Source organism: Alosa sapidissima, chromosome 21 (assembly GCF_018492685.1).
Source record: "Alosa sapidissima isolate fAloSap1 chromosome 21, fAloSap1.pri, whole genome shotgun sequence".
In the NCBI taxonomy this organism is placed as follows: domain Eukaryota; kingdom Metazoa; phylum Chordata; class Actinopteri; order Clupeiformes; family Clupeidae; genus Alosa; species Alosa sapidissima.
This window is the reverse complement of record NC_055977.1, coordinates 25,804,975-25,825,051: the sequence shown is the minus strand read 5'-3', so window position 1 is coordinate 25,825,051 and position 20,077 is coordinate 25,804,975. Positions and strand designations below refer to the sequence as shown.

Below are 20,077 nucleotides of genomic sequence, written 5' to 3'. Positions count from 1 at the left end.
AACTCATCTATATAATATTTTACCACGTCTGTTCGCGGACCACTTGGGATAGCTTGCGGACCACACTTTGAGAAACACTGGGCTAGAGCTCATACAGTAGGCCTACCTTGCTTCTTCCATCTGAATTTCTTACAAAATATCAACACATGTCAATTCACAGTAGTTTATTTACACATATATTTTGAAGCCAGCTTCTTCAACCACAATAAAAAAAACAAGAATTATCACATAGATGTACAAAGTATCCATAATGTAAGTACACTGAAGTTCACTTCACCTCAGATATTTTCTTTAAATCATTTTTGTACTTGCAACAACATGAATACATTTACAATCCCTTTCTCAGAAACACCATTCCATGTATAATTTCACCTTTTGAAAATAATACCAATTCTGTCCACTAAAATACACATTTTTCTTTAAAGATAAACTCTGCTACAAAAAAAGGGAATCAATGAAACTTCTGTGCAGAGCAACACATGTAGGAATGGTTATTATTTTATGTACTGTAGTTTTTTGTTATAAAAGAGTTGTGCTGTTCAGATCATGGAAAATGCTTACTTTGAATTCATCAGCAGTTTTGAGCTGAAAGTCACAATGTAAGGACAAGCACATTAGGTCTTCTACAAAAACAATGTTGATTAAAAACTGTGCAAGTTGTGCTGAATTGGGTGAATTTTTTAATGAAACTTAGCCTGGCTAACGCCAGACCTCATCTCATTGAGATGGGGTCTGGGAACTACACATTCATTTTCTCGTATTTGAGATGTGGTTTGGGAATGCCCAGAGCCGTTTATTGGGCGCTACGAATGTCGTATCAAATGTGTCTGTACGTCGCTCATAGCCGCTGTCCCCCCTCTGTTCTGTGATTGGTTCCTTCGTTGAGGTGAAAATCAGGTCCATGGAATCCAGGCTGCCTAGCAGCATGAATAAAATCGCGTGCAAGGCAGTATGGGGAAATCCCGGCTAAATTAAACTCTTTTTCCTGTCAGGCGCAATCTGCATGAAATTAAGTAGGCCTAGCAACACATGTGTGAAGCATTCTGGAGACTGCTTCAAAACCAACAATTCCACCCTACTGATATTGTACCATTTCTTCCTCATTGAACTTCAATTTACAAGATCATAACAAACAAAAACCTAGACATGAACATGAAATATACAAATCAGACACAACACATAAAATGGAAAATACATGAGCACTGTACGAAGAAAACCTTCAACATCTGATGCATCGGCATTCTGGATCTACAGTAGTTGATTTTGCAGAGGTCATGGATGTCTATCGTCTGCAGGACTCATCTGTACAAGAAAACAAGGAAATGAAGATTAAAAACGATACTAAAATTAAGAATGTACCAGAATGTAAATGATGATAAACTGTCAGAATGTCTACACAGAAATGATAGTGAGATAGGGGCATTTTACAATCCAACATGCATGTCACAGGGACATATGCTAGACTCCTACACTACATAAAGAAAACTACAGACACAAACCACACCAAAACACATGTTACCTCTACATTCTGCAGTACTATCAGAAATCACAATAATGAATGCATTATTATAAGCAATACAGAGTTTAGACAGAGTATAGAACTTGTAGAACAGAATTATCACAAGCATTTCCGAAAAGATAGTGCTGGCCAAAGAAAGGTGGGCTTCCCCACCTTTTTTAGTGTTTATTATTGGCAATGAATTAGTTTATGACTTAGCGCAATTAATTATGCTATATGCAGTAGAAACCACATTAGCCAAATGTGTTAGATAGCATTACAGTGCTACGACCCATCAAATGATTGACACTGCCGTTTTGAATATTCTCTTTTTCCACATGGTCGTACCACAGTGATGGCTTTAGGAAATACAGCTGATTTAACAACAAGCGATGTTTACGTTTTTTTATTGTTTGTGTTTATATTTAGCTTATTTGTTTATTAAAGTGAGGGTGGCACTGACCCACTCTCAGCACTCGGCCCACTCCGGAGCCCACATTCTTGCTGATCCCTCCTCCTCTCTCCTCCTCCTCTTCCTCTTCCTCCTCCTGACCCTTCCCCCTCTCCTCCCTCCCCGGGTCGGACCCCAGCAGAGGGGAGGGGGGGAAGGTGGCCAGCATGGAGTTCTCAGATGGGTACTCACACACTCGCTCCAGCTGGGCCTCGTCGAAACACACCTTCCCCTGAGAGAGAGAGAGAGACAGAAAGAAAAAAAAAAGAAAGAAAGAAAGAAAGTGCCGGTTAATAACACAACACGTGACATGATGCTACGTGACAACCAGTCGGCCCAGGTCCAAATCCCAAACCTTCCGATGCGACTGCGTGTTGCTTTGGATAAAAGCACAGTGAAATACCAGTCACTTACTTTACTTCACTTTATGTCGTCGCCAAGGGTGCCTGTCACCACACGGAATAGTGAACTGAATAATGTTCCTGCATTTACACTGTGTGATAAGTGTGACTGAGAGAACCAAATGCAGTCACAGGTGCACAATGCACACAGAGGTGGAAGCATGGCAGTAAGACTGGTTCCAGCCATGGCTATAATTCAGTGACCTATTATGACTCCACACTAGTGAACTGCTATTGTTGTGTACTGTGGCACTTGGCAAAAGCAGCAGTGGTGGCCCTGATGTGACATCCTCTATAGCTGCATTTCACGGTTGAAGGTTTTAAAACATTTTAGTTTTAGTTAAAAAACATTTAAAAATGACTTGGGAATATCAACAGAATGTGAGGATATGACTGTTTTGACACAATATTTGAAAAACGCCTATGTCCTGTGTTGCCCAAATATCTACTAAGGTTAGCATGCAAACCAGATAGCGATCTTACCAAGCTCTTTGGTAAGATCACTGTGTATGGCACGGTATTAAGCAAAATGCAAGTCAATGGCAGAGCGCCCCGTGGCTGTGTTCCAGAATCTTCCAGCCTATAGAACGCCACATAGCACTTTTAAGCACTCTGTTATGCAGAACCGTACAGAATTAGCAGTTCTTCTATTATGTAAACAACCACTGTAACTACATGTACCTATATCCATGTGTTTTACAACATAACAATATCACATTGTTAGAAATGGCCATCATATGCATGCATTATGATTTTCCTCAAAGTGCTTCAGCTGTTCGTGTCAGAATAACACCATGGGCTGAATTATCTCGAGCTGACACGACACCCACTTCTATCCCTTCTCATCAAACAACACTTTTACACACAAGCCTGCACACATGAATGCACTTTGCACCAGTAAAATGCAACTGTCAGTAATTCCCAAGGAGCACATACGATTATGGTATGTGGCTGGCTTGGTATATGTTTGTTGAAACAGCATGTGTTTACCATTAAAAAGAAAATATTTTAAATAAAGGCAGTCCATGCAAACACAGAGTTCAGGGCGAGCTGTGGCACAAGTGGCTGCAATGTCCATACCACAGGCACCAGGGTTTGACTTGCAGTCATTTCCCGATCTCACCTGATCTCTCTCCCACTTGCTTTCTGTCACTCTTCACTTCCCTATCTGAATAAAGGCAAAAAAGCCAGCTGAACACTGATGGACAAGGTCCTATTGAATATGCAATAGCATGACATCTCACAAAGCACCTGTTGATTGCCAAACATAAACACCTCATCGATCAATCTCATCTCTCCCATGAGAGTCACAATGCCACATTCTGATATACTTGTCTTGTATATCCTTATTGAAATACAAGGGACGTAAATGATTCTGCTGATCTTGATTCTGTTTAAGGTACAGGCCAATGTGATCCAGTGGGACATGGATAAAGGGTCTTGTGTGACAGAGCAGATCATATTGTTATGACTAACCAGTGTGATTGCAAACAAACATTTAAACAAGCTGTAGGTCACTTTGCTATTATACATTTTTATAGTAATAATATAAATCTATACCTTGCAAGTGTTACTATGATGTGTCCTATTGCATGTTATGATTGTAGACCTGTATTTATCTCCTTATTTTGTGTCTGTTGGTGCTGACAACTTGTTGCATTGCCCCTCAGGGACAATAAAGACTTTCCAATCCAATCCAAAAAGGACTAAACCCCCAAAGTGGCGAGCAGCTAACTGTCTGAGTGGACAGAGGTCTGCAGCTCTGCCCCCATGGTGTGAGAGAGGCCGGTCGGTCGCTTGGAGATAAGACACTGCAGGCTAATCCTGGTGGCTGCCCCGATTAACCCTGGATGACACAGCAGGGGAGAGGGATGGCAAGAGCAGCAGACCGAGAAAAAAGATCAGGAAGGCTAAAATGGTACATTGTAGAACAGGAAGAAGAAGGGAGCCAAGGAAGGAGAAGAAACGACAAAGAGAACATTGTGTGAAGGAACGGGGGATGGAAGAAAGACTTATGCAACTGGGAAACTATCAAAATAACATAACGTACCGGTAATCATAATGTATCTGAACACTAAAAGAGATGTGAGAATCCTAACTCTAACTGTTATGACACCGAAGTCAACTACTTGTAAGGGCACAAAGCCTTGAGGAATAGATAGAGAGATTGAGGGGGAGACAGAGAGAGAAAGTGAGAGAGAAAGTAGGAGAGAGAGAGGTGACCTAGCCAAGGGTGATCGGAGAAGATCACACAGTCACCCCCCGCTGTTGGCTTAGGGAGCCGACGAGATTTCTGACGTCAAATGATCTCAAGAACGCAAACTTGCAGGGCGAGCGTTCACACGGACAGACACTTAAGACATCACACAGGACACGGGACAGGTGAATCATGTGTAGCTTGCGACTGGCACAATGCCCCATGGGTAGTTTTTCTTTAAAAAACTCCTTACGACCTTCAAGATTTTTTTTTTCCCCTCAAAACTTAATTAGCCCTCAAGGTGTTAAGTGGGTTTCCTTACAGTGAGAGGACTGATCCAGTTAAGAGATTTGGCAGTTATGTCAAGTCCGGTGTTGTGTCCACTGTGCTCACTACGGACAAAAACAATTGTGATGACTGACAAGATCAGCTAATCAGCTTCTAGTATCAGTAGTAGAACACTCCCGTTCAGTAGTTGTAAGTCTGAAGCAACACTTTAATGACTTGCTTCCTATGAAGGTATACTGTAGCAGGGAATCTCTGTCTGTCTGTTCTTCACTTTTCTCAATAACCCTGTATCCAATCAGCTACACACTTGCTGAGTAAGTGCAATGGCGAGTGTGAAGTTGTTTGGATGTGAAAGACAACATTTAGCAGATCTTGACCTCTCTATTAAGGCGACTGACTCCGGAAGTGATATGTGCCTGCAAGCACAAAACATTTAGTGGATCTTGACCTATAGTTAACAGGTAAAGTAGCCTACACAGATACAGTATAATTTAGAGATCATGCATGGCCATACAGACATCAAAGGCCTGTAACACTGTTTGTTAATTCTTCAATCAACAAATGAGAATGGATACCATACCATAACACATAGTTTTCTGGACTTAATCATTTGTATCCACTAAACTCTAAACTTGCTCTTTGTAAACCGCTGCGGAAGACAGCTATTGGGACAGCCATATGAATGGCTGGAGGTAGTTAGTTCTTCTTCTTGGCTCCGACAGGGGAAGCGCTCGAGAGTTAATGAGGAAGTGGCTACACAGACATCCGTGAGTGAGTCACAAGGTTCTCCAAAAATGAACTGGCAGAGCTGATCTTGATTATTTTCTCCTGTCTCATGCATTACTGCATTGTGCAGTTCTGGCTTTCTTTCTCTTTCTCTTTCTCTCTTTCTCTCTCTCTCTCTCTCTCTCTCCCTCTCGATCTCCAAAAATCATGTCAGTTGGCCCCATTTCAGAATGGGAAGACTTGCTCATGAAACAATGGGTAGTGTCAGTGTTCAGCGTAGCAAAATATCTGGGAAGAACTGCAACAAACACTGTCCGGGAAACCAGTAAACACTGCCAGAGAGATCGCCTGCATAGCCCAGTCATTTCGCTCTCTGCTCACACTTCTCCACTCTTTCCCTGTCAACTTGACAATGAGTCAGAAATCCCAGCCACACACAGTAAAACATGCAGCGAAGTCCCTACAAACAGGAAAAAGCTAAGGAACATGGAACAAGCCTGCTGCAAAGGGAAGCAGGATATTCCCAGGAAAGTCACCGACAATCCAGTCGATTGATTGAGAAACAGCATGCGTTTACAGGAGGGCCTGAACAAAAGCCTAGGCATATCCCACAGATGTGCATATTGTTGGTACAATAAGAATAAGTTCCAAAAATAACTGTTCCTCCTCACCAAACAATTTGTAACAGCACTCTGCAATGCCATTGTGAATAGACATTGTCCATTTACTTATTGGACGTTATTACCTGGTAGCCATCTTAGGTTCTAAAAAGTGTGGATATTGTGTGGGATGTGTATGTGTTTTCAATAACTAGAATTAATTGTGTAGCAGTGAGAGGTGTGTGTTGGGATGGCAGAAGGTGCAGTCAGTGGCTTAGCAGAAACGCTAAACTCACAGCACTCTGCCAGCTCAGTCTTCCTGTTTATGCTCCAGTAGGCCTTTGTAGTGGAGCTGTCCTAATTACTCAAGAATAAGGCCCTCAGTCTAACACACACACACACACACACACACACACACACACACACACACACACGCACACAGTCTGTGTTGCAATTCTGATGTGCAGCCTGACATATTTTACATTGTTAAGATCAACATTTCATTGGCCTATCATTGCTGTGAATATATTATCAGTGAATAAATAATCAGTGCTCTATAGCACCTGTTGCTTTGCAACCAGCAACAGCCTATAGGCCCCCAGACAGACCAGGGAAACATGATAAAGAGTGGCTGGTTTCTTTTACTGTGGTTTCCTGCCTCTATCTCAGTAAGACTGTGTGTCTCTGCCCCCCCACCAGAGTTACACATTGTTCTCTCTCTCTCTCTCTCTCTCTCTCTCTCTCAGTTAGCTAGACTTGCCGTGTTGGAATCAACAGGGAAACTATTATGCAAGCAGCACGTAAACAAAAGCTATATCAACTGTGCCGTGTGCCATTGTGTTGTGCCCATGCAGCCAGCACACGTATTGGCAGCATCTTTACAAACAGGTTGTCTGCATGTGAAAACTGCCATACTGAACAAAAATCAAATCAAATATTATTCTCTTGTAATGTAATTTACACACCTGATTCACACACAATAGACAATAACACTTATTTAAGAGTAAAAATGAATAGTTGAAAGGGTTGCAGCTGAAAAGCGCAGTGCAATAGTCCTGGAAGTTTTACTAAGAACAGAAACAACATGGTGGCTGCAATACTTTTGAAAACAGCCTCGTAGCTTTTCACCTGTCGTGCAGGATAAGCCTAAACCTGGCTTATCTCAGTTCAAGTGTCCCCTGAGCAATCAAGATGTTCTGCTCACCTCACCAAATGAAAGATCAGACTCAACATGATCAGAGATCAACAACCTCAGGCAGTCATTTACTTGTTTTGCTTTAACTGATTTTTACTCAGTTTTTGGAAGTATTGTAATGAAGATTGATTGATCAATGGGAAAGTGTTAGTGTAGATTACATGCTTACGTGTACAGCTAATAGTAAACTGAAGCTGCAAGAACAAAATGTTCTCAGACTATATTCTCAGATCCTGTGCTCTGCTTGACTTCACAAACACACATTTGATACAGATCAGAACACATATACGCAAAAATCTACATTATATAACAGTAAAGAACACATGTCCGGATGGAGTGATATCAGGATGTCATACACAGTTTATATGGAGGGATAATACGGACACTATGTGATTCTATAAGTATTGTGGGGACACAGAGAGATTCTATAAGGATTGTACGGACAAAGAGGGATATATAGCCACAAAAAGCACTGACAATCACTCACCCCTTTGTTCGCTGTCCCTCTGCTTTTGACCAGACAGGACTTCTCCAAGTTCTGGTATCCCCCAATCACCTGAATCTCCTCGGCCGTGGGGTACCTCTTCTTACCCCCCTCACCTGTTCCGTTGGGGGCGGGCGTCTTGGTTTGACCGGCCGGTTTGGAGGCGGAGGCGGAGGTGGAGGTGGAGGGGCTGGCTGGCGACGCAGCTGCTGCTCCAGCTGGCTTTCTGGGGGTGATGGTTATGGTGGTGCCCCTCTTGCCTCTCGGGGCGGAGGAGGCGCTGCGGATAGAGATGAGTGGAGGGGAGGGAGAGGCGGACGGGGAGGGGGTGTGGGTCGGGGAAGGGGAAGGGGAGAGACTGGCCGGGGAGGATGGCGGCACAGGCGCTGTTGGCCTCTCCGGGTATTTTCTCGCATTCTCTGGCGATGGGCTGGAGAAGGTCTTCGATTGGTTCAGTCTCGGCTGAGCCCGGAAAGTAGGTGGCGGTGTTCTGGGGCCTGCTGGTGATGTCACGTCCCTCGTCTGCCCATCAACTGGACGCAGCTGTTGTTGTTGCTGCTGCTGCTGTTGGGTCTCCTCCCTCTGCTGACCCTGAGGCGCCTTGATCTCCTTTTCACCGAAGGTGCTCCTCTCGGTCTGGACCATTTGTCGTCTCACTTCCTGCTCTCGGAGTCGCAACTGCTCCACCTGACGCTGCACAGACAGGACACTGAGGGGCTCGTCGCTGGACTCCCAGGGATGCTCCACCTTAGACGGACGGTCCACCTGCACCTCCTGCTGATGACACGGTGTCGGCTCTGGCGTCAACTTCGGACGGAAAGGTCTGTAGTCCTCGTGGGGCAGGGGCTTGTGCGCCAGGACCTCCACGGGTCTCTCGCACAGTCCAGTCCGCGAGCCCACCGTCTTCAGGTTGTAGATGCGGCTCATGGCGGCCAGCGAGTGAGGCAGAGGTGGAGAGAGCGAGAGCGAGCTCGCGGGTGAGGAGGTTTGCGACGGAGGGAGGTAGTCTTCGTCTGGCAGCTCGTCGCCTTCTCCTCTCTCGTCTCCCACGCCACGCACGCCTTGCGGTCTGTCTGTGTCCCCGTGTCTACAAACCTGCTCGGCCGTCAGGTCCACTACATGTTGGGTCAGTTCCTCGACCTCTATGTCCTCCGCGCGGTCCGAGTAGGCTATCAGAGTGCCAGCGATGTAAAGCGATCTGTCGTCTTGTTCCTCTGCAGCAGCAAAGGGTTGCGAGAGCGAAAGGGGAACAGGAAGTTGAGGGCTGGCTCTTGACACGCTGAGTTCCTGTGTGACGTCAAACGGGCTGGCTGTCAGCGGCAGCGGCTCTTCCTGCCTCCACTCGTCCACCGCGGCCGTCGTCTCTCTCTCTCCTTCTCCCTCCATCTCCCACCCCATTTTCCTCCTCTCCTCGGACGCCCTCTCCTGCGCTGCGTCCCTCCATCTCTCCTTGCACGTGTCCTTCTCCGCTGCGTCCAGATCCTCGCTTTCTCCGTCCACCGCGCCGGCCTCTCTGGCCCTCTGCTTTTCCAGCTCCCTCTGACGGATCTTCTCGCGGAGGGACTCGACGCGGGTCAAGGGTCGTCCGGCCTTCCAGCTCTCCCTCCTCTCCACCCCTTTCCCCGCCGCCTCTCCTCCTCCTCCTCTTCCACTTCCTCCACCCTCTGGTCCATCTGTGCTGGGGATGCGTGCTCTCGGCCTGTCTGGTGCCATGTCCACACCAAAGAACACAGTTCTTGGGATCTGTATCTCATCCGGCGCTGGAGACAGACCCACCGAAACGCATCGCTTGGGCGATTTAAGCACCGGCTGCTCCTCCTTGTACACACGACCTGAATAACCGTCATAGGGAGACTTTACGCTGCTGTCTACGACCGCCTCATCTTCGGGTGAATGAATATCTGCATTCTGCATGTCTTCTCCACCTGTCGTGTCGGAATCTGCATACACACACGTCTGCGTCCTTCTCCGATTTTCACGGTCGGACTTTTTATCCCGCACCCTGCCTATCTTGGAGATGAGCTCCTCTGTGTGTTGCGAAAGCACAGTTTGGGTTAAAAGAGGGTCCTCTGACTCAGTGCTTTCCCAGTCTGACCGACCCCCTGCGTCTGCTTCCTTTACAGTCGGGCTACGGGGAACGTTTGAGAGTTCAGTAGCAGCAGACATAACTCTGGACGGGCTGCGTGGTGCATACACTGCATTCTCAGTGGAATGGACGCATATGCATTGGGGTGGCTTGGACTCAGCCTCTGCTCGCCACACGCTGGACTGTTTCTTTTCCTCGATCTGGAGCTCGATCTGTCTCTCCCACTCTTTCTCTCGCTCGATCATCCTGTCTCTCTCCATCTCTCTCTCCGTGATGTTTGTCTCTGTGAGTCGCTCGGCCAGCATCTCGCTCGCTCTGTCGCTCGCGTTTTCGTTTCTCTTGGTCTCCTTCTCTGTGGCTCTCGCTTTTCCCTCGTGGCGGATGGACACCTTCCGTGCGAACGCTATGCCCTCCTTGTTTCTGACAGAGGCCACGGTGAAACCCTCATCTTGGGTCATCTTCACCACCAGCCCAGCAGGGCCCTCTTTGGGTGAGTTGGTCTTTTCTCCAGTAGTCATATCATTCTCAGGTCCCTTCACTTCCCTATCAGTCTCACTCTGTCTCTCAGTTTTAACATCAGCTTCAGCGGCTGGCTTTGCTTGTTTATCTGCATGCCTCCATCTTAGCAGTACCTTTGGTTTGGTTCCCCTCTCGGGACGTTCCCCTGTTCTACGATCCGAAAACGTCCTCTCAACCGCCTTCCTATCGAGATGACCACCCTCGGCCAGCCCGTTCTCCTTAGCAGTTATGATGCGGTCGGAGAAGCTGAAGGATCGCTTAGGCACCCCTCTCATAGCCCCCCTCTCCGCCTCGTCTTCCTGTCCCTCTTCGCCTCCGCTCAGGTCATCACCGCTGCCCCCTTTGCCGGACCTGTCTCTCTCCCTGCTGAGCCGCACGAAGCAGTCGGAGCTCTTGGACCTGGACGGGGGCTTGCGGTGCTCCCCAAATTTGCTGAGTAGCTGGCTCACCCGGCTTCCTCTCTCTACAAGCCCACTGCTGTCACTGCTGCTGCTGCTGCTGCTTGGGCCAGCGCTGACCTCCCTCTCCTCTCGCTGGACGGCGGCCTGTGCCTGTGGCCTGGGCCAAACGCCAGGCTCTTTCACGCTGGCCTTTTCTCTCCCTCGCTCTTGGTCTGGAGCCCAGGCCGCCTCTCTGGGCCGCTCCCTCTCGCCCTCCACCATGTCCTCGCAGGAGCTCCGTGGGTCTCTCCCCGGCACCTCCTGCCCCTCCACCTCCCACTGGTCCACCCTGCCCTCACCACCCCTGGTGGCCATTTTGACTCCTGTGGCCCTGTCGTCCACCCCCGCTGGTTTGATAATCAGGACCTCTGTGGCCCTGATCTCAGTCACGCTCCCACCGCCTGCCAGGAACTCTCTCAGATCCATTCTCATCCCTTTCTTCTCTCCTCTTTCTCCTCCTCCACTCCCCTCCTCCTCCTTCTCTTCCTCTTCCTCCTGTCTCTCTCTCTCCCTCTCCACAACTTTTTCGATCATCTTATCCTCTCTCTCGCTACCTCTTCTGTCTTTCTCAATGATAATAATGTTTTCAGCCTTGATGGTGCGCAGGCCTGGGACGAGGGGAAAGAGGGTGGTGTCTGTGTCTTTCTGCCCCTCTTTTGTTATCCTCGCGTTGTCTCTATCCCTCTCTCCACTTCTGTCCTTCCCTGATTCTCTCCCGACGCTCCGGTCCCTCTCCCTGCCCTCACTTCTATCTCTTTGTCTCTCTATCTTGATGTCAATCTCCCTTCCTCTGACCATCTCCTTGTCATGACCCCTACTGCCCCCTCTTTCGGCGTCTGTACCCTTATCCTGGACATCTACACCCTTCTCCAACTCCCTGTTTTTCCTCCACCCACTCTGAGACTTTATGAACGGGTTCTGTCTGATGGGGCCAATGTTTTCCATGGAGACGCGCCCAAACGCCTTGATCGGGAGGAGGTCATACTGTGTCCTCTCTGGCTCCAGGGTAATGGTCATTTCGCCACCGGTCTGTGTCAATATGTAGCTCTCGGCATCGCCTGAATCCACGGCCTGGTAGCCTCCTTCCCTCTCTCTCTCCCTGTCTCTCTCTCCTCCGCCACCTTCTTGCTTTGCCCTCCTGCGCTGGATGATGCCTCGCTTCCAGGCGGGCATGCTAGCAAGCCTGTCCTCCTCCTCTCTCTCTCTCCTCTCGCGCTCCTCCTCCTCTCTCCTCTTGCGCTCCAGCAGGAGTTGTTTCCATTCTGGTAGGGAGGAGACAGACATCACCCGGAGGGAGAAAGGACTGCTGCTGCAGCTGCAGTAGACGGGTGAACGGGTGTGTGGTGGGGGGGGGGGGGGGGGGATATTTCTCGGTCAGAACCTCAGGCTGCCTGCCTGAATCCTCTCTCAGGTCACTGCACCCTGTCAGGGTTGCAAACAAAGGCTCTTTAGTGCTGCAATACAACACTGCCATCACAGGTATGCATGTGCAAAGACGAAAGTGGAAACACTTCACAGCCCTGTAGGCATACTTGCGAATAAAAGTTATTTTTTATCAATGGTTTTAGGCTATATGAGGGACAAAAACAAGTACACTATACTCTTATACAGTCATAATCTTCACAACACAACCGTTGCATCAACGTTGTAATGTAAGTAAAGAGAGTAAGCAAAGTAAAGTTGCAAAAGTAAAGAGAGAAAAGTCTACTCTGAATTAATTGTTTCCTTCATGTTAAAATACAGGGTGGTTATTGCTGCCAGTTAGGTCACCCTCGTGAAGGTAGATAGTATTTTTTTCGGAATCACTTCAAAAGTAATTGTATTGTTCTTTGCTGGCTATGCAAGAAAAGTATCATCTCAAACACTTCTTCAGGGCATAATGCATCTGCTGTAAGTGCATCAACAACTGATGACAAAATAACAATTCCAGTTCCATTACACGGCAATGAGGGAATAATACACTTACAAACCTTCAGCGATATTATTTCCTTCTGATTGGAGTTTTTAAGGCTGGCGCAGATGTCTTCGAAGTGCTTACCATCTTTCCCCAGGGTAAAAAGTAGCCTTCTAAGCGCTTTGCAAACGCAGCATACGGCTCAGATCTCAGCAATGCCTGGATGGTAGACCGTTAACTGTTTATTCGAGGTTGTCAAAAAACCTAAGTGTATGGCTATTAATACTATAGCCTAAGATGCGCGACCTCCGAGAGAATCAGAACGTGAAGACAGAAAACGTCTCCATTGGTAGTAAATATTTCCAGCTTCGGTGCCTCTCGAAGTTAATCCGATAATTACATTAAATTCCTTCAGGGAGTTAGTGGCACACACCATATTGCGCGTCCTAAGAAAAGACGTCTAAATTAGACATCCCGTCTGCCAGTCAACCACCCACCTCTTCGCTCCCTCCCTCCCTAGCGGCCGTGGAGCTGGGTGATGGGGGTCACCACTGAACGTGCAGTCGACAGGACAGGATCGGAGTTACACAAGGTGAGCATGGCTACACACCAGCCTCCCGTCCAGGGGGGTATTCCAAGTACGTGGTTTAGTGGCAAACCTGGGTAAGTTCACTCAGGGTAAGTGGTAAATCTCCGACAAGAGCTCTATGGCATTGTTTTGTAAGGAGAATGAAGCCATGCAACTCTTCTATTAGGAGATTTATCCCTTACTCTGAGTAAACTTACAGGTTTGTCACTAAACCACATACTTGGGATACCCCCCTGGTTTGCTTCAGAACTTTCCTTTTGATTTGATATGATTATCGGTGTGGTGTGGTGCAGTTAATTTTTTTCATTTATTTCAATAGGCCCATACCATAAATGACACCACGTGATTCCTTGAATGACTATTTTATTAAAACCTCATGCTTTAGGCCTATAGTGTATATTTCATTATATGGACCAGCGTGTAGCTCAGACAGTAACATATGTCTTTCCAGTGTATAAGCTGTGTTGGGATTTGCAAAAGGCCCCCAAAGCTCTATGCAAGTAGAAACTACAACATTACTTTAGTCTTTATACTGACTGTCATAACATAAACAAAACTTGATTTCTCTCATCTCAGCATTTACACATACTCTGCACATTTTAGCCTCCTCTTGTTTAGAAAGACTTTTAGCAGCTCTTTCGGTCCTTAAAATAATCAATAAAAACAATCCAGCATATAGTTCCCTGTGGCTGTTGTAAAGTGGTAAACTCCAATACCAGTGAATGTACCATTTCTGCAGATGCACTTATGAACATTTCTATAATAGCTTGGCACTCTGATATGTTTGATCCTAGGGTTAGTAAATCATATTCTGACTGTTAACCCAAACTGTGGAAGACATTTACCTGAAAAAGCCTTGCAGCAATTTGCACAAAATGTACACAAAATACTATAAAATTGGATAATGACAAAATATACACATAAAAGATGACACTTTTAAAGATATGTGCTGTGTACTTCAATCATGCCTATCTCAATGACCTGAATAGTTCACTGACTGTAGAAAAACAGTCATTATGTAGTACTGCAACAACCATGCTCTACCTCATTATCTTGAATACTAACTGTTTAACATTCAAGGTAACTGTGATAGATAACTCTTATTTTGTTCGGATGCAGCTGTAAACATCAGTGATTTTGTGTTTGTTTGTTTGTTTGTCTGTTTCCTTGTTTGTTGTCAGGAGACTAATTCAGTACATCTCTTCTCCAATTTCTGCCTCACACACGACATCAATACTCTAGTGTATATTCAATCATGCTTGTGATTGTTGTTGTTAGCTGTGGTTGACAAAGCCTGACCACTGCCACCTGGTGGTATAGAGAAGATCTGCATCTTGCTGCGCAGCTGCACACTCAAATAGGCACAGTCTTGGGTGTCCAGAGAGTGGGCCAGGGCCAGGTAGATGGTCAGGTAACCTGCCAGCAGGAACCTGTCCAGCGGGAACGTGGGCAGGAGCCAGAGGACGACGCCAAGCTCCAGACACACAGGGTGGCGCAGGTGGGCATAGAGCCGTTGAGCTCGGGCGGATTTCAAGGCCAAGGGGTCACCCATGCCAAGGCACTCATAATACACCTGAAGTAGAGTGGCAGGATAACGTGAGTTAAATGAAAAATTACAGGTAATGTGAAAACTTTGTGTAACCCTTTGTCTCGCACATAGACTGCCTCCCATCAACTGAATAACGGTTCAGTGAACCCTCTCAGCAAATGTTTCATAAAGACAGTAGCATTTGAGGAAGTGACACTAAAAATGACCTAAACATGTGCAGAGGACTTCTGTCACAGTGCACAAGAGTAACACTCACACTGTGTCTGCCTATTAAAACAGCAGTAACCACTGGCATTGCACAAACTGCAGCAAAACAGTGCTGGCTGTGATGTGTTTAAATCTGTGAAGTATTTACATGTATGCATCTCAGTAATAGTGCCTCAGTAGACTACATGATCATTACTTCAATTTGGTACTGGGACAAAGATTTCCCATCCTTAGCTATTACCTGTTTGATTCCGAGCAGTTCACCATAGTCGAATATCAGCAGAATACTGAAGATAATTGCCCAGGCCAGAAAATGAAAAACGAAGCAGATCAGAGGGAACCAGATGTCCCAGGGTGCATCGTGCACTGACCACAGGCAGGGGGCGTTAGTCACAGGCTGCCAGAAACGCATTAAAGCCTATGACACGAAAATGGCATTAGTTACATGTTTTTTATAGATAGCAACAGGGGATTCAAGATGGATCATGCAGTTAAAGGGTGGACATATAAGGTAATTTATTGTTGTGGTCATCAGTATATGGAAGAATGACATACTTAACATTATGTTGTGATAATATGATGGTATTACCTGTAGAGCGAGAGCCGTTGTGGAACAGTACATAGCCCGGTTTAACACTCCTAGGACAGACTGACAGGCCTGTTTAACGGGCGGCCAGGCCAAAACACTATGCTGGACAGTGAAGAGAGCCAACAGGATGAGGTCTACACACACAGCTTTGAGGACTGATGTGTCTCTCAATGCCACTGACCATGGCACAGACTCTGTGACAAGCAGACACACAAAAAAGGCGTGGAGGTGGTGTGCTTATCAGTATGAAACATTATCTGTTTCCACAATTGGGCATTGGCATATTCTCTCTTACGACCTTCACGGCTTTTCCTACCAAGCTACCCAAGATAACCATTTCGAGTAAACAAGACATTCCAATATCATACACTGTGTTAAGGCAGAAAAGCTTATCGCCCAACGTGGGGCTCGAACCCACGACCCTGAGATTAAGAGTCTCATGCTCTACCGACTGAGCTAGCCGGGCTGTAGCGTGATGACATCATCGCGCCAATTTCATCATTGTTCAGCGACACTTTCGAAAAAATTTTATTTTCGTGTTTTATTCCACTTTACATATGTTCACATTTTTGTATCTGCCTACTTTGCAATTGTTCAACGTTTCTCTCCTCCAGGTATAAGTTACATTTACAAGTAGTATGCATGCAAATATGCATGAATTCAGAAGGTTCTAGGCTAGGCTACATGAAATGTTAAAGTTTTTGAACCAATTCACGAATCGAATTTCAACTGCAGGCTGGAAAGAAACGTAGAAATTGCGATTTTAAAATCAAAATGAAACTTATTTCTGCCTTAAAAACTGCACACTGCCGAACGTGTATGCATTTCGTTAAAATGTATAACGTTAGGTGGAAAGTTAATTCAGAACTCCAACTAACTTCTAGTAATTTTAACCTGGGCTAAAGACTGACAATGTTAATGACAACTTGCCTTAAATGCATCATGACAAGTTAACGTTATGCTAATAGTAAAGGAACAGGAACGGTTATCTATGGCAGCGAAGATAGCCAATGCAACCAACCTACTCACGAGTTAAATATTACCTTGACAGAGCGCCGACCCCCCTGTGATGTTGTGGTAAATGGCTCGAAAGGACATGAAACGCACAAAGTCAGTACCGGTCACGAACACAAAAACAAAGTTTAAAAGAGCTAAAATGCTCAGATAAGACACACGGAGGTCGATTGACGCCATGTCAAACTTTATTTTTTTCTACGTAAAACTAATTTCCGGGATGAGCGACTGCATTGGCAATCCACAACCTGTTGGAGGAGCTGCAACACCGTGTGTACAATAGACACGTCACAGGTTCGAGTCCTCCTCACTGCGTTGTAGCTTAAATTTGACATTAAACTGGTAAAAAAACAACACGGCTGTAGATACACAGATTTTATGCCACATACAATAAAGTTTACTCAGGTTGGGGAAATTAGGGAACCACAAAGAATAAGCCATTGTTCCAAAGAAACACATAGGTGAAATGTAGAGAACTGAAAGAACTGATTTCCCTTAAAAGTGCTTGCCTTTACGGCTACTGTATAGTGGACATCTGGTCATGATTCAGGCTTGTGTTTGACTGTAATGGCCGTGACCTTTCTTATCCTTCATGCAGTCTATTTCTCAGGGATGATCTCATTGAAAACAATCCACATGGTAATCTCGGTTCATTGACACAATGCGCTCTGTCACCGCTGATCCCTGTAAGGGAAAAATAAACCTTCACTGCTAGTCAATAATCATCAAAGTTACATTAGAAATAGCACATATATGACCAGTTACTGTACACAGAGTAGGCTACTGCTTCAGAATATATTATCTACATAATTATAATTACAAATAGCAGGCTAAGCAGTGCAAATGTAACAAAGGGGGTTTGAGTTTACCTCAGAAGGTAGAATGGGTCGACGGCAGGTGGCACAGATTGGAGCCACATACCTGTAGCAGGTAGGAAAGAATAAGAGAATGAAGAGTGCAGAAATGAAAGGAGACCATAAATGAAAGGAGAGTTCCTCCATTTTGGACATTGAAGAAATATTCCAGAGTTTTTTGGAGCATGTGTAGGCCTATACTACTAGACAGACAGCTAGAGCATCGTTCCCCAACCTTGGGGTCGCCTGGAATTCAAAAGGGGTCGCCTGAGATACTGGATATCTTACAATTGACCAGTACATTACCTTATACTAAAAATACTATAAACCCCATGTAATTGGATCCTTTATTACAATCTGACTACAAACTTGCATACAAGCTTGTCCAGTCTTCCCATCTGTGTTCCACTCTGCAGTGTTTGGATTAACTGTGTGGGTGTATCACCAACAATAGCATTTGGGACCAGTTTGGTCTGTACCTCTGGTAGTCTTTGAGGCAGTACACCCTATTTGTTGAGTCCAGGAAGAATAGTGCTCCTTCCAGACTCTGACAGCAGATCACACAGCAGAAACAGGCTGGGTGGTAGCAGCTTCCAAAGGCCTGAAGGACCTGCTCAAAGCCAAGGGTCAAAGGTCACACTGTTACAGCAAGCAGCCAAGGGTCCAGGCCCGTTTGAAAGGTTTTTGCCAAATAACATCTCACTGCCTTCACTGCCTCTCACTACAGGTGTTAATGTTCCTATTACAGATTAATGTTTCAATTAAAATGTTCTGTAAATCCCTTTGCTAAAGTATACAAAATGTAAGACCAACACTCTTAATCCATGTGTAAATCTGTTACAGAGACTTACCGTATCCTTGATGAGAAAGCCACATGAGTCACAAGTTTGTGTAGAAGGATGGGCCTCAGAGTGCTGAGAAAACGCAGATCGTATGAAAATATCTGTTTACATCATCAGAGTTTCCTTCCAAGATATCCAGAGAGTATAGCTTACCTACCTTGAAGTGATCTTCACAGAACAGTTTACCAGACACACTGTAGAAAGGCTGTTCTTGCAGTCTTTGGTCTTAACGGAATGAGAAAGAAAGGGAGAGACAACTGTAACAACAAATGTTGGACTGTTTGTCTCAGATTTAAAAAGCAAAATGTCTTGACCAGTTTTCTCAAAATGTGTTATGTTTTAGTGGTAGTATTCTTGATCACTTTTCAGAAATTACGAAACCCCCTATTACTGCATGCAAAACTTTCTGGTGCGCACACAAAACTTTCTGGTGAGCACAAAAAAACACATAGAAACATATTTTCTGTTTACTTAACCTTGGCCATGTACCTTTTCTGTTTTTTTGTAAAACGGTAAAGCATCTTTGGGTGTCTAGAAAAGCATTTATATAAAATAAATTTATTTTTTTTATTATTATTATGATTATGATTATTATTATTATGATTATTATATATTTGCCCATGCCCCCTTAACAACTTAAAATGTCATAGTGTTCCTTCCTTTAGTGGTAAAAAATGTCCACTCACCGCAGACGCTGCAGATGAAACAGCTGTCGTGGTAGAGCTTTCCCATAGCCCGGCAGGCCTGGCCACCTCCATACACCCCCCCACTGCAATTCACACATGGCTCTGTCAGGGCACACAATAAAGATGGCTGCTCAAAGTATCCAAGAAAACCAGAATATCCATGAAGGGGGCTGAAAGCAGTGGCGTTTGTTTGTTGGTTGTGAGTATGATTCAAGATAAAACTTTATTTTTTGATGACCTTCAAGATTCCATAATTGTGTGAGAATATCTATGGCTGAATATGGCAGCAATATAAAGTACATTGCCTCAGGCCATGGTTCCTTACGGATAGTATATTGCCATTGTTATAGCTTCACACTTCAAACACGTTCATGCAAAAATATTCACCAGTTTAATGTTAACAGTTGAATTAAGTGTGATTCAAGGGCTACACACACCATTTTGAACAGTAATAAATATCTTATTGATTTTTCCTCACCGAAACTTGGCTCAGTAGTCATGTCCTGTCTTCAGTGCATCTGAGTAAAGTCTAATTTGAGCCAACTACAGACGGCTGTCAGTCTGGGCTATAAGGGGAGCCAAGGCTGGATGTCTCTCTCTCTCTCTCTCTCTCTCTCTCTCTCTCTCTCTCTGGGGGTGGGGGGCTTGGGGAGGGCTTTAAGCACAGTGGGGGTCTTTTTACCCCTAGCTGTTTTTTTGGGAACCCCCCATAGCTAAATGACTGAATGAGGATTTTGACCACCTGGCTACACTTGACAAGTCTTGTTTTTTCGTCCCTGCGCTCATCGTCATTGTCCAAATTGTAACAATAATATCCAAACTAAAAAATTATCCATTTCAGATTAAGTTATACCTGTGTAGGCATCTGAGTAAACATTTCCACACAGACTATTTCTAAACCTGTGCTATGCTCTCGATTTGTGAACACATTATATGTTTTCTTAATGTCTGCTCAGGTTTGACAGTATT

The 20,077-nt window shown here is 45.4% G+C and overlaps 3 protein-coding genes and 1 non-coding gene across 5 annotated transcripts; all 4 read right to left on the bottom strand.

Annotated features, from left to right (window-relative positions):
- Positions 1 to 149: 149 nt before the first annotated feature.
- ppp1r18 (protein phosphatase 1, regulatory subunit 18) lies at positions 150 to 12,306 on the bottom strand. Its single transcript, XM_042077530.1, has 3 exons — positions 7,843 to 12,306; positions 1,962 to 2,181; positions 150 to 1,302 (listed from the first exon to the last, which is right to left on the bottom strand). Exons 1-3 carry the CDS (start codon positions 12,166 to 12,168, stop codon positions 1,283 to 1,285), a joined length of 4,566 nt encoding a protein of 1,521 aa, XP_041933464.1. The 5' UTR covers positions 12,169 to 12,306; the 3' UTR covers positions 150 to 1,282.
- Positions 12,307 to 13,713: 1,407 nt separating this feature from the next.
- nrm (nurim) lies at positions 13,714 to 16,997 on the bottom strand. Its single transcript, XM_042077093.1, has 4 exons — positions 16,756 to 16,997; positions 15,713 to 15,906; positions 15,365 to 15,541; positions 13,714 to 14,940 (listed from the first exon to the last, which is right to left on the bottom strand). The coding sequence occupies exons 1-4, from the start codon at positions 16,904 to 16,906 to the stop codon at positions 14,617 to 14,619; spliced, it is 846 nt and encodes a 281-aa protein (XP_041933027.1). The 5' UTR covers positions 16,907 to 16,997; the 3' UTR covers positions 13,714 to 14,616.
- Positions 16,106 to 16,178, bottom strand: trnak-cuu. Its single transcript has one exon. It is a non-coding gene; the product is annotated as a tRNA-Lys (tRNA).
- Positions 16,998 to 17,288: 291 nt separating the features above from the next.
- On the bottom strand, positions 17,289 to 19,692 carry limd1b (LIM domains containing 1b). 2 transcript variants are annotated; one of them, XM_042077095.1, is made up of 7 exons: positions 19,587 to 19,692; positions 19,109 to 19,210; positions 18,580 to 18,647; positions 18,432 to 18,494; positions 18,060 to 18,190; positions 17,596 to 17,647; positions 17,289 to 17,410 (listed from the first exon to the last, which is right to left on the bottom strand). In XM_042077095.1, the coding sequence occupies exons 1-7, from the start codon at positions 19,606 to 19,608 to the stop codon at positions 17,345 to 17,347; spliced, it is 504 nt and encodes a 167-aa protein (XP_041933029.1). In that variant the 5' UTR covers positions 19,609 to 19,692; the 3' UTR covers positions 17,289 to 17,344. The 2 variants fall into 2 exon arrangements, with proteins under 2 accessions (XP_041933029.1, XP_041933030.1); XM_042077096.1 differs by having other exon boundaries at positions 19,109 to 19,191; positions 19,587 to 19,614.
- Between the last annotated feature and the right edge of the window lie 385 nt (positions 19,693 to 20,077).

Coding starts and splice junctions, on each gene's coding strand:
- ppp1r18 (XM_042077530.1), bottom strand. CDS start 12,168: ATGTCTGTCTCCTCCCTACCAGAATGGAAACAACTCCTGCTGGAGCGC. Junction 2,182..7,842: donor GAGGGACAGCGAACAAAGGG/GTGAGTGATTGT, acceptor TCTCTCTCTCAG/GGGAAGGTGTGTTTCGACGA. Junction 1,303..1,961: donor GGGCCGAGTGCTGAGAGTGG/GTCAGTGCCACC, acceptor TTTCTTGTACAG/ATGAGTCCTGCAGACGATAG.
- nrm (XM_042077093.1), bottom strand. CDS start 16,906: ATGGCGTCAATCGACCTCCGTGTGTCTTATCTGAGCATTTTAGCTCTT. Junction 15,907..16,755: donor GGGGTCGGCGCTCTGTCAAG/GTAATATTTAAC, acceptor TGCTTGTCACAG/AGTCTGTGCCATGGTCAGTG. Junction 15,542..15,712: donor CAACGGCTCTCGCTCTACAG/GTAATACCATCA, acceptor TTCGTGTCATAG/GCTTTAATGCGTTTCTGGCA.
- limd1b (XM_042077095.1), bottom strand. CDS start 19,608: ATGACTACTGAGCCAAGTTTCG. Junction 18,648..19,108: donor TTTCATCTGCAGCGTCTGCG/GTGAGTGGACAT, acceptor CATTCCGTTAAG/ACCAAAGACTGCAAGAACAG. Junction 17,648..18,059: donor TGCCTCAAAGACTACCAGAG/GTACAGACCAAA, acceptor TACCTGCTACAG/GTATGTGGCTCCAATCTGTG.